Source organism: Sarcophilus harrisii, chromosome 4, assembly GCF_902635505.1.
Source record: "Sarcophilus harrisii chromosome 4, mSarHar1.11, whole genome shotgun sequence".
NCBI lineage: Eukaryota > Metazoa > Chordata > Mammalia > Dasyuromorphia > Dasyuridae > Sarcophilus > Sarcophilus harrisii.
Window position 1 is genome coordinate 233,734,398 of NC_045429.1, and position 12,045 is coordinate 233,746,442.

Below are 12,045 nucleotides of genomic sequence, written 5' to 3' on the forward strand. Positions count from 1 at the left end.
TAGATTTCAAATAGTTCATGAAAGAGGTAGAGAATATTTTATAATAAGACAATTGAAATTATGAAAGAATGAAAGGTATGGCATATAAGGACAGATTAAAAAATAAAAAAATTATGAGTCAAAAGTATATAAATTGAAAAACCAGATGATTAAAATCTGTAAGATCATGAAAGGTGTGAAGAAAGTCGATATGGACTAGTTCAGTAAGTCTTCAAGTACTGGAAATTAGATAGCACATATAGAAGTTGGAAGGATATTTGGAACAAAGGAAATATTCTTTTGCACAGAGAGCAATAAATTGTGAAATGTATTAGCCCAAGAAGGAATACAGGTTGAAACTTGAACACTTTAAAGGAAGACTTAATTTAAACCATTCATCAATTAATAAGAATGCCTACTGTGTATCAGGCATTCCACTAGGTGATGGGGAATACAATGACAAATATGAAATGCCCCTGCCCTCAAGGAACTTACAATCTTTCAAATTAACAGTAATGTGTTAGAAAGAAATCTAGATTTAGAATCAGAATATGTTTTAAGTCCCATGTCTACCCCTTTTTCCCTATGTGATATTGGGCATGAATATACATATTGGACCTTGATGTCTGTAAAATCATATGACTTTCAAGAGACACTTTTGTTCAAAATTCAATTGTCATAGATTCCAAATGAATTATTAAGAACAAATATGATGTGTGGGAAAGGGAACAGGGCAGGTAGAAAGGAAGGCAGTGTGCCTTTTATCTTGAATGACAGTGTGAAAGAGATCAGCCATACCTTTATATAATTCAATCCTAATTGCCTCTGTAAGAAACAGATTAATAGGCAGGATGACCCTAGTTTGGCCCACTTAGAGTGTTATTATTTCATTACATTCTTTAAAAAAAACAAAAAATAGTAAAAGATGTGAGGAAAGTATTTATCTAAATTGGTTATGAACATAAACAATCTTAGAAGTTAGTTGTTAGAAAAAAATCTATCATCTTATAAAACTTCTTATCTGGCTGACATTAGTGCTACCCATGCTGGGAATGACATAGCAATGAAGTATCGGATAGCCTGAAAAAGGGATTAAAATTTTATTTTAACATCCACCTATCCAATCACTGGAAGGCTTGATCCAATTTCTTTCATATTTGAAACTCAGAGAAACAACTAGCAGAGAGTGGATGAGACTTTGCCCCGGGTGCTGTCATGAGAGTGGTATACTTCCCTCAAAATAACAATCATCTCTCATCTTGAAGAAAGCATGTGTCACAATCACCTTCTGAGTTGCCATTCCTAGGATCTCTTCACCACAGCACCCTTCTTCTAATCCCTTTGTATCCTTTTACTACTTCCCCCAACAATGAACACTATTCATTTTTCTTCTATCCTCTATCTGAGCCCAATCCCTGCCAAATGTTTTTGACCCATATTATAAAAATATTTGGGTATTAGGACATATAATCCTGGTCCAGTTAGCATGAACTTTAAATATCACCTACTGCATTATATGTTACAGTAATACACTTGAGACACGTGCAATTTCCCTGGCTCTCACCAAGTAGAAGCTCTTTTTCAGAATGTCACAAAGAAAAAATACAGCAAAGAAATGATCCTTATGTGAAAGTTTCCTTTGGCTGTCTAGACAAAATGTAACAAATCTAGAATATGTACAAGGTGAGGGAAAAAATCTATAATTCTTACACTCCCTTGGGTTCAATATTCTAAGTTTATTCAGGGACTGGCATTAGTAGGCAGGCATTGGCAACTCAAAGGAAATATATGGTCATTTCAACTATAGCTCTGTTGGCAGATGTGCGTCCGAGGTGTTTATAAGAGTTTAAGCTTAGAGAGTGAGACAAGAATAAAAATAGAAATATATAACTGATATTTAACTGTCTATGCAATTTGGGGTTTACTTCCTCTTTTGTGCTAAAATTGTAGGGACTACAGATGAGCCCATTCATTAATAAGAAAGTGAGAAGACTCCTCAAATCACAAAAGATGCTTAAATGCTAAAGAGGAAGACAGATTGTGTGGTATGGCAGAGAACTCACATCAGAGCCAGCAGAGATCTGGGTTCAAGTCCTGATACCAACACTTAATGTTATATGACCTAGATCAAGTCAACCTCTTAGCATCCAAGGAAACTCTCTAAGATACATTGCACAGCAAGTGCTGACCTGCTTTTATAAAGTAGTTTTTTATGCCAATGAAACCACAGGTCTAATCCCTATTCTATAATCTTCTGTTGTTGGTCAGTTGTTTCAGTCATGTCCAATTCTTCATGACCCCAGTCGAGGTTTTCTTGGCAAAGATACTAGAATGGCTTGCCATTTCCTCTTCAGCTCATTTTTATAGATGGGGAAATTGAAGCAAACAAAGGAAAGTGGCTTGCCAAGAGTCACTCAGCTAATAAGTATCTGAAGGCAAATTTGAATTCAGATCTTCCTGACTCCAGACCTAGTACTTTGTCCTCTGTGCCATCTTATTGCCTTTTCTTTTCTGAGTTATAAGCCCAGCTTCCATTTAGGGGTATACTATTAATAATATAAAAATCTTTTTTCCAGATTTCAGGATCTTTATCTGTAAAATGAGAGACTTAACTTTAATGATTTCAAATGGAAGTTTTAACCACCAGATGGCATAAGAATCATCAAGTTGTAGAGAAACTTAAAGTCAGACTGATGAGTTTGCATTTTATCCTTGAGACAAGAGAGAGCACTGAAGGATTAAGCAAAAGAGTGGCATGATCAAATCTATGATTTATGAAGATTATTTGGGTATTTCTGATGGGGAGAGATTGGAGAGATAAGAGACTGGCAAAGCTATTACAATAGTCTGAGTAAACAGTAGTAAAATTAAGTGGTATAAAGTGACTCAATGGGTTCAGCCCAATTGGGGATTTTTCTCCAGTGAATAGGACTCAGCAAGGCATGATCATTAACAGAATAAGAGGGCAAAGGACTTTAATGTAGAGAATATTACAGAGTTGATATGATTCACTACAGGATTGACATAAGGAAAGATAGTGTACCCAATGTCATGATGAAGCCCAGGAAAAGGGTAAAGGATGGAAAGATTAGGAATCATGGTGAGAATGAAAAACCAGCTTGGGGAATCATAGAGGCAGAGTGAAAAATGGAATGAAAAAAAATTATGGTCAGGTAAATGAATCTCAACATTCATTAATGTGGAAATGGAATCCTAGTGAATGAGGTCAAGATGAAGAGGATGGACATGTGTCACTTTATCTCCTCTGATAGGAGTTGTTGTTCAGTAGTGTCCGATTCTTTGTGACCTTGTGGACCATGAAATGCCTATGTTGTTCATTACATTTTATTGGAGTGGTTTCCCATTTCCTTCTCCAGTGAATTAAGGCAAACAGAACTAAATGACTTGCCCAATATCACACATCTAGAAGTTGATTGATGCCAGATTTGAACTTAGGTATTCCTAACTCCAGGTCCAGTACTCTATTCATTGACCATCCAGCTTCCTTGTGATCATATTAAGGGAAATGAATTATGAATCAATAAACCAAATTTCAAAAGAATGGTTACAGAGGCAGAAAGAAAAATGGGAAAGAGAAGAACTATGGAAATCAACAAGATTATGTCCAGGATGAAGGGGTCATCAGTATTATCAAAGGTTAAAAGAATCCAAGATGATGGATAAAAGTTCCTTGGATCACTTGCAATACTGAAAACACTTTCAGTAGAGTGGTGGGATCAGATTGTAAGAGTTTAGGAAGTAAATTGATGCTGATGAGAACTGAAGGTGGGAGTGTCATGAAATAATAATGGTTGAAAAGTCACAAGATCAATATGTGACCAAAGAAGAACTAGAGATCATTATTGATCACAAAATAGAAAATTTTGATTATATCAAATTAAAAAAACTTTTATACAAACAAAACAATGCAGACAAGATTAGAAGGGAAATCACTATTGATCAGAGAAATGCAAATTAAGACAATTCTGAGATACCACTACACACCTGTCAGATTGGCTAAGATGACAGGAAAAAATAATGATGAATTTGGAGGGGATGCGGGAAAACTGGGACATTGATGCATTGTTGTTGGAGTTGTGAATGAATCCAACGATTCTGGAGAGCAATCTGGAACTATGCCCAAAAAGTTATGAAACTGTGCATACCCTTTGATCCAGCTACTACTGGGCTTATATCCCAAAGAAATACTAAAGAAGGGGAAGGGACCTGTATGTGCCAAAATGTTTGTAGCGGCCCTGTTTTAGTGGCTAGAAGCTGGAAAGTGAATGGATGCCCATCAATTGGAGAATGGTTGGGTAAATTGTGGTATATGAATATTATGAAATATTTTTGTTCTGTAAGAAATGACCAGCAGGATGAATACAAAGAGGTTTTGGAGAGACTTACATAAACTGATGCTGAGTGAAATGAGCAGAACCAGGAGATCATTATATACTTCAACTACAATACTATATGAGGGTGTATTCTGATGGAAGTGGATATCTTCAACAAAGAGAAGATCTAACTCAGTTCCGATTGATCAATGATGGACAGAAGCAGCTACACCCAGAGAAGGAACACTGGGAAATGAGTGTAAACTGTTTGCATTTTTGTTTTCCTTCCCAGGCTATTTTTACCTTCTAAATCCAATTCTCCCTGTGCAACAAAAGAACTGTTCGGTTCTGTACACATATATTGTATCTAGAATATACTATAACATATTTAACATGTATAAGACTGCCTGCCATCTAGGGGAGGAGGTGGAAGGAGGGAAGGGAAAAGTCGGAACAGAAGTGAGTGCAAGGGATAATACTGTAAAAAATTACCCAAGCATATGTTCTATCAATAAAAATATAATGAAAAATTAAAAAATTAAAAATTAAAAAAAAGATTAGAAGGGAAGCAATAAACTGGGAAAACATTTTTACAGTCAAAGGTTCTGATAAAGGCCTCATTTCCAAAATATATAGAGAATTGGTTCTAATTTATAAGAAATCAAACCATTCTCCAATTGATAAATGGTCAAAGGATATGAACAATTTTTGGATGAAGAAATGGAAACTATTTCTAGCCATATGAAAAGATGCTCCAAATCATTATTAATCAGAGAAATGCAAATTAAGACAACTCTGAGATACTACTACACACCTCTGAGATTGGCTACGATGACAGGAAAAGATAATGCTGAATGTTGGAGAGGATGTGGGAAAACTGGGACACTGATGCATTGTTGGTGGAATTGTGAACGAATCCAATCATTCTGGAGGGCAATTTGGAACTATGCTCAAAAAGTTATCAAACTGTACATACCCTTTGATCTAGCAATGTTACTATTGGGCTTATATCCCAAAGAGATACTAAAGAAGGGAAAGGGACTTTATGTGCAAAAATGTTTGTGGCAGCCCTTTTTGTAGTGGTTAGAAACTGGAAATTGAATGGATGCTCTTCAATTGGAGAATAAGTTGTGGTATATGAATGTTATGGAATATTATTGTTCTGTAAGAAATGACCAGCAGAATGATTTCAGAAATGCCTGGAGAGACTTACATGAACTGATGCTGAGTGAAATGAGCAGGACCAGGAGATCATTATATACTTCAACAACAATACTATATGATAATCAGTTCTGATGGATGTGGCTCTCCTACAATGAGATGAACCAAATCACTTCCATTTGTTCAATAATGAAGAAAACCAGCTACACCCAGCTAAAGAACTTTGGGAAATGAGTGTGAACTACAACATAGCATTTCCACTCCCTCTGTTTTTGTCCGCTTGCATTTTTTATTTCTTTCTCAGGTTATTTTTACTTTATTTCTAAGTCCGATTTTTCTTGTGCAGCAAAATAACTGTATAGATATGTGTACATATATTGTATTTAACATATACTTTAACATATTTAACATGTATTGGTCTATCTGCCATCTGGGGGAGGGAGTGTTGGGAAGGAGGGGAAAAGTTGGAACAGAAGGATTTGCAAGGGTCAATGCTGAAAAATTGCCCATGCATATATCTTGTAAATAAAAAGCTATAATAATAAATTTTTAAAAAAGTCACATGATCAAGGATGCCATCAATCCCAGATAGAATGCAACTTTTGTCTTCTGTCTACCCCTTCTTCAAGAAGAACTATTGGTAAGGCTAATGAAATTGATGATAACAGTGCTCAGGAAGGTCTATATTGTGAAAAGAATAATAATAAGAATAAGAATCATAATAGCTCATATTTATATAGTACCTCAAAGTTTGCACAGAAATTTGCATGCATTATTATCTCAGTTTTACTGTTGAGGAAGCGTGACTGTCAGAGAAGGTAAAGAACTTAAAAAAAAATTAAGTGACTACTATATGCCAGGCACTGTGCTAAGTATATTACAAACATCTCAGTTAGTCCTCTCAATACCTCTATTGAGATGATGTTATTATACCCATTTCATAGTTAAGGAAGCTGAGGCAGATCAAGTTTAAATGACTTACCCAGGATTATACAACTAATAAGTATCTGTGGCCATATTTGAACTGGAGTTTTTCTGATTCCATCCTAGCTACTTCAACCTGCATAACCTAGCTGCCCCTAAATGACTTGCCCATTCAACTTATATAGTTAGTGTCTGAAATGACATTAAAATGCAGGTCTTTCCAGTTTTCTTTACACTTTAATTTTCTACATGAATTCTTCAATCCTGCCAAATAGCCTCTTTGCTATTCCTCACACGTCATTACATTTCCTATCTCTATGCTTTTGCACTATCATTCCTGGAATGATTTCTGTCTTTACTTTCAACTTTTAGCATCTCCATCTTCTTTTAAACCTTAGGTGAAAGGTGACCCTCTACTGGAGGTCTATCCCAGTTCCTTTAGGTGTTAGAATTTTTCTTACTAATATTATATTTCATCTATTCCTCAATTTCTTCAACTGTAAAATGGGAACAATAATAGCATCTACCTTTCATGGTTGTTGTGAGCATCAAATGAGATAATTTTTTCCTTTTTTTTTTTTTTTTTTTTTTAACCCCCTTGCAATAAGAGTTATTTGACTTGCCATACATACATAGTTCAAATGTGTCAAGTGTCTGTGGCCAGCCTTGAACTCAGGTCCTCCTGACTCCAAGGCTGGTGCTCTATCTACTGCATTATCTAGCTGCCCCAATAATTTAAAAAAGACTTAGGACAATTCCTGGCACATAGTAGGTATTATATAAATGCATATTTCCTTCCTGTTTCTCAGTAGTGAAGCATGGAGTAATTAAAAAAACACATAATTTAGGATCAGAAGCCCTGAGTTTGAATCCTCTCTGTCTTTTACTGGCTATTTGAGTTTGGGCAAGTCATTACATTTCTTCAGGTCCATGTTTCCTTATATGCAAAATGAAGATGTTGAACTAGATGCTGTCTTAAAGTCTCTTGCACTAGGTCTAGAGACCTGATTTCCAATCACGGACCTTTACTACCTTCATAATCTTGGCACCTAAGCTCTGCAGTCTCCAGTTTCCTTATTTGTAAAATGAGAAGGTTGGATCAGATGATCTCTGAAATCCCTTCCCAGTTCTTCATCTATGATTCTATGATCATACCAGCTCCAAATTTCAATGATTGTATGAAATGTATGTCATTAGCTATATAGAGAGGGAATGAGTAAGGATGGTTCAGACCTACAATCTGACAGGGAAAGCAGCTCATACATAATACATTCTCTATTGACAGTGGCTTCAGAGTTGTTATGTTCATGTAACAAGATATCTACATGTTAGGACCCATAACAAAATACTTAAAAGAAATATTTCAGCTTTTTGTCATGTTGGCCTTAGTCACCATTGCACAAAAGCTATAAATCTTAAAGTTTTTACAAAATATCCAGTAAGAATTCAGCAAATTGTGTGAGAAGACAGCCAGTAGACCTCATCATTTTCCTTTGAGATAATTGAGTTTATAGATGAGAAATGATTTTCTAAGGTCATTGGCTAAGTACCCAGTCACTTAGGGGAAACTGCAAAAATATTTTGTGATCCTTCACATGAATCCCTAGAAAACATGTTGGAAAGTACACATATTTGAAGGAGGGAATTGGAGTCAAAATTTTGGGGGAAATTTCTTATAATGTGTAAAATATAATTAGTGACTCTGGAGGAGTCTTGATGTTGTAGATCTATTCACTCTAGGAATTTCTCAACCGATCATAAAAGGGCAGCATGTTGAGCTGATCATAAAAGTACAATATAAGGGAGGGAGAAAAATTTGGAACACAAGGTTTTACACGGGTGAATGCCAAAAACTTGCATATATTTTGAAAATAAAAAGCTATTATTAAAAAATAATAAAAGTGCTATATGTTGAGCTGTGGTCACTAATTTCTTATTTTTCCCAGTCATTGTCTGCAGTCCCCATAACCTAATTTTACCCAATAACCTCTAATCATGGTCACTTGCCATTGGGAGATAAGAGTGTTGCTCTGGACCAGAAATTTCCAGGAAATAGGAAAAATCTCCAAGGAATCTCTTTTTTTTCCCTAAAAAAGCTTTATTAACAGACTTGTTTGTTTATCTAACAGATTAAAAAGTATCTGTGCCAAACATCCAACCTTTTTGTTGGATTCAGTTCAGTCATTTCAGTCACCTCTTACTCTTTGTGAACCCATTTGGGGTTTTCTTGACAAAGATATTAAAGCAGTTTGCCATTTACTTCTCCAACTCATTTTACATATGTGGAAACAGGCAAAGAGGGTGAAGTGACTTGCCATGGGTCAAACAGTTAATAAGTGCTTGAGGCCAGATTTGAACTCAGGTTGCCTGGACTCCAGATCTGACACTCTATCCATCCTACCACTTAGCTGCTCCTCTCCCATCCTATCCAAAGCTCAACAATTGAAACAATCCTTATTCTCAAGGAACTCTGATTTTAGTGAGGGAAAATAATACATAGGAGAGTTCAACTATTATTGTTTGTTTTAATCATTTTCAGTTGTATCCAACTGATTCTTTATGATCCCTTTTTGGAATTTCTTTGGTAAAGATACTGGAGTGGTTTGCTATTCCCAGCTCATTTTTACAGATGGGAAACTGAGGCGAACAAAATTAAGGCACTGACCTAGGGTCACACAGTGAATATTTGAGACTGGATTTGAACTCAAATCTTCTTGACTCCAGACCTGACACTCAATCTACTGTGTCACCTATCTGCCCATCTAACCCTTACATTTCACTATTTGTATGAAACTCAAAAGGGCCTCATATTATGTACTATGCATATTTCCACTCATGTTTCAGTGGCAAAATGAATCATCTGAGGGAAATGGGAAATTGCTAATCTGAAAGGAAGTTGTAGCAAACTGAACTAATTCCAAATGGAATTAAAGCAAAGAGTAGAGGAATGGCTGACTGGAGGATTTTCAGTATCAGCTTTCAAACACTGTGTTGAGAATATAAATAGAAAACTATAGTTTGTCCATTGACCTCAAAATACACTAAAACTGGATAATTGTTGCAGGACGAGTCCCACCCCCTCCTTGATTTATCATCTCCCAGACAAAAGCAATTTCTGCGCAGTTTAATATTAGCACAGATGCTCTTATGCTTGAATGCTTCCTAGCAACCTAATGTGGAATATCTGCTTGTTAATCTTCTTTTGGCAAACATCTATCAGAATTCATGGTAAAATGAGAGAGAGCAATGCTCAGTGAATTTTCCAAACACCCAGATGCAATGAAGACTGATATGATAAGCAGTGTCTCTTTAGAAAGTTTTGAGTGTAATCCAGGTTGCTACCTTGCTAAGTATACTTCCCTTTAATACACAGGCCAGGGAAGATGTGATCCACATGCTGAAGACAGAAAAAACCAAACCTGAAGTTTTAGAGGCTCATTATGGATCTGCAGCACCAGAGAATGTCCTTCGGATTCTGCACAGAGATGCCATCCTAGCCCAGGAAAAGTCCATAGGAGAAGATGTGTATGAGAAACCAATTTCAGAGGTAATGATGATGATGATGATGATGATGATGATGAGTGGTGATGGTGGTGGTGGTGGTAGACATGCAGAGTCATCTGGGATGGCATTATGAGAGTGGGTAATTTTTAAATTTCTTTTTACAGATTTTAGTTAAAAATATACAAGTCAAACATTCTTAATTTAATTTCTTAGTAAAGAATTGAGTGGGAGCATGTAGAGTGGATAGAGAGCAAGTTCCAGAATTCTGAAGAAATTGAGTTCAAATAGCATCCTTGCTTTGTGGCACTAGGAAGTCATTTAGTCAACTCTCCAAAACAAAGAGAGTCAGAACATGTACTGATCTGAATTTGTAAAGTGAGTTCCTAACCCGAAGCTACACTGATGAAATCACAAGTGAGATCAAAAAATAAATAAATAATACAAGATTAAGGTAACATCATTTTTGGAAAATAAAATCCAATTTTATTACAAGGATTTGAGGAAGATTTCAAAATGACAATCTTCCCCTTCCCCACTTTCCTTTGAGATTTCCTTTCCATGGGATTATTATATCTGGGCTAGATTCCTTAGTTTCATGTAGTCTGTTACTCCTCCTACACAAGTGATGATGGGGATAAAAATAAAGTGCTAAGTGCTGGTCAGTTTTAGTGTTGAGTTTACCTGACTGTCATTGAATTAGCAGAAAAACATTTTTATGAACTTTATCATTTGGGTAAGGTGGTTTCAACGTTTCTATGTCATTGTCTTCTGTAGCATTTCTGTCATTAGTAGAGTCTGATTGTGAATTGTTAAAAAAGATGGAAACCTGTATGATTAAAACAAAATCCAAGGCCTTTAAGTTAAAAAGAGATGTCTCAGGGCTTTAATCTATTATTTCCAATAGAACAATTTAGAAGACATTATTATCTCTTGGTGGTGAGTTCTTACCATGAACTTTAGACCTGAGTTAAATAGTGAAGAATTAAGTAACAAGTCAAAGAGATTTCTGAGATGTTAATTTAGGGAAGGGAATTGAAAAATATATAGACTTTTTTTTGCCCAAATTTTTGATTTAATCAAAATAAGGAGCTGGTGCTAAGGAAACTCCCTGATTCAATGAAGACAGATATTATCTTTGCAGATTAGGAAAATTGCTGGAGATGACGTGCCTAGGGACACATAGCCAATAGGTTTTAGGTGCAAACTGGAACACAAATCTTCCTGACTTTAAGGACACTGTTCTACTACATGCTGCCTCTTATAAAAGATATAACAAGTAAGAGGTAGCCCTCTAATTTAATCTATGATCTAGGGTAAATCTAGGTTGTCAGTATGGCAGTTGAGAGAGAAAAAAGAGAGGTTTTATAATGTAATTATTGGCTGATAATCTCATAATTTTAAACTGCTATAATTAAGGAAAAAATGCTCAGTGCTACTTGTTTAAAGAATTGTGATCATTTAATTTAAAAAATGAAACACATTTGAATAGATATTCAATTTTCAAGGATTCCATGGGCTAACCTAAATTGTGACCATCCAGAAGGATTTTTAAAAAATTATACTTCACGATGCTTCTTATAATGAATCTTACGAAATTAGGTATATGAAATAAATGTTATATAATGTTATTTCAGCAGAAAAAGACAGTCACAGAAACATTGATCTTAAAAGGACCTAGTCCTTGCCTTTAGATAAGCCCACAATTTAAATTATTAAAGAAAAAATGACTTATTTCTCCTACTTTTTAAAAGGAATTCTAAAATGATATTTCAGAGTCTCCTTTAGAAGCCCTTTCTAAAGTCCTAAGCCATAGGAAATACTTTCATAGATGAATTAAATCCCTCATGTAGAAATAGAGTATAGCCGATTATAACAGGATATAATCAATGGGGAAATCACTTAGACTCTGAGTCTCAATTTCCCCATCTATAAAATCAGGTAACAATAACTCTATAGTTTCTACTTTACAGAAGTATTATAAAGATCAAAGTAGATTATGTTTTTTAAAAACATTATAAAACCAAGTGTTTTATAAATGGGAATTATTGTACTATGACCTATTTCCCCTTCTTTTTCTAGACAACTTTGCACATCTTCAAGGATGTTTCATCTTGTAAAACCTTACTAAATATTTATTCTTGTT

General features: G+C 35.3%; 1 protein-coding gene across 5 annotated transcripts in view; it reads left to right on the forward strand.

Moving 5' to 3' along the window:
- The window catches only part of FILIP1 (filamin A interacting protein 1), a 311,913-nt gene that overhangs the window by 204,509 nt on the left and 95,359 nt on the right, over positions 1 to 12,045 (forward strand). For all 5 annotated transcript variants that reach the window (XM_031964617.1, XM_031964616.1, XM_031964615.1 and 2 more), the window contains one exon: positions 9,772 to 9,945. In XM_031964617.1, coding sequence (XP_031820477.1) covers positions 9,772 to 9,945 — 174 coding nt within the window. The remainder of the gene's footprint in view (positions 1 to 9,771; positions 9,946 to 12,045) is intronic.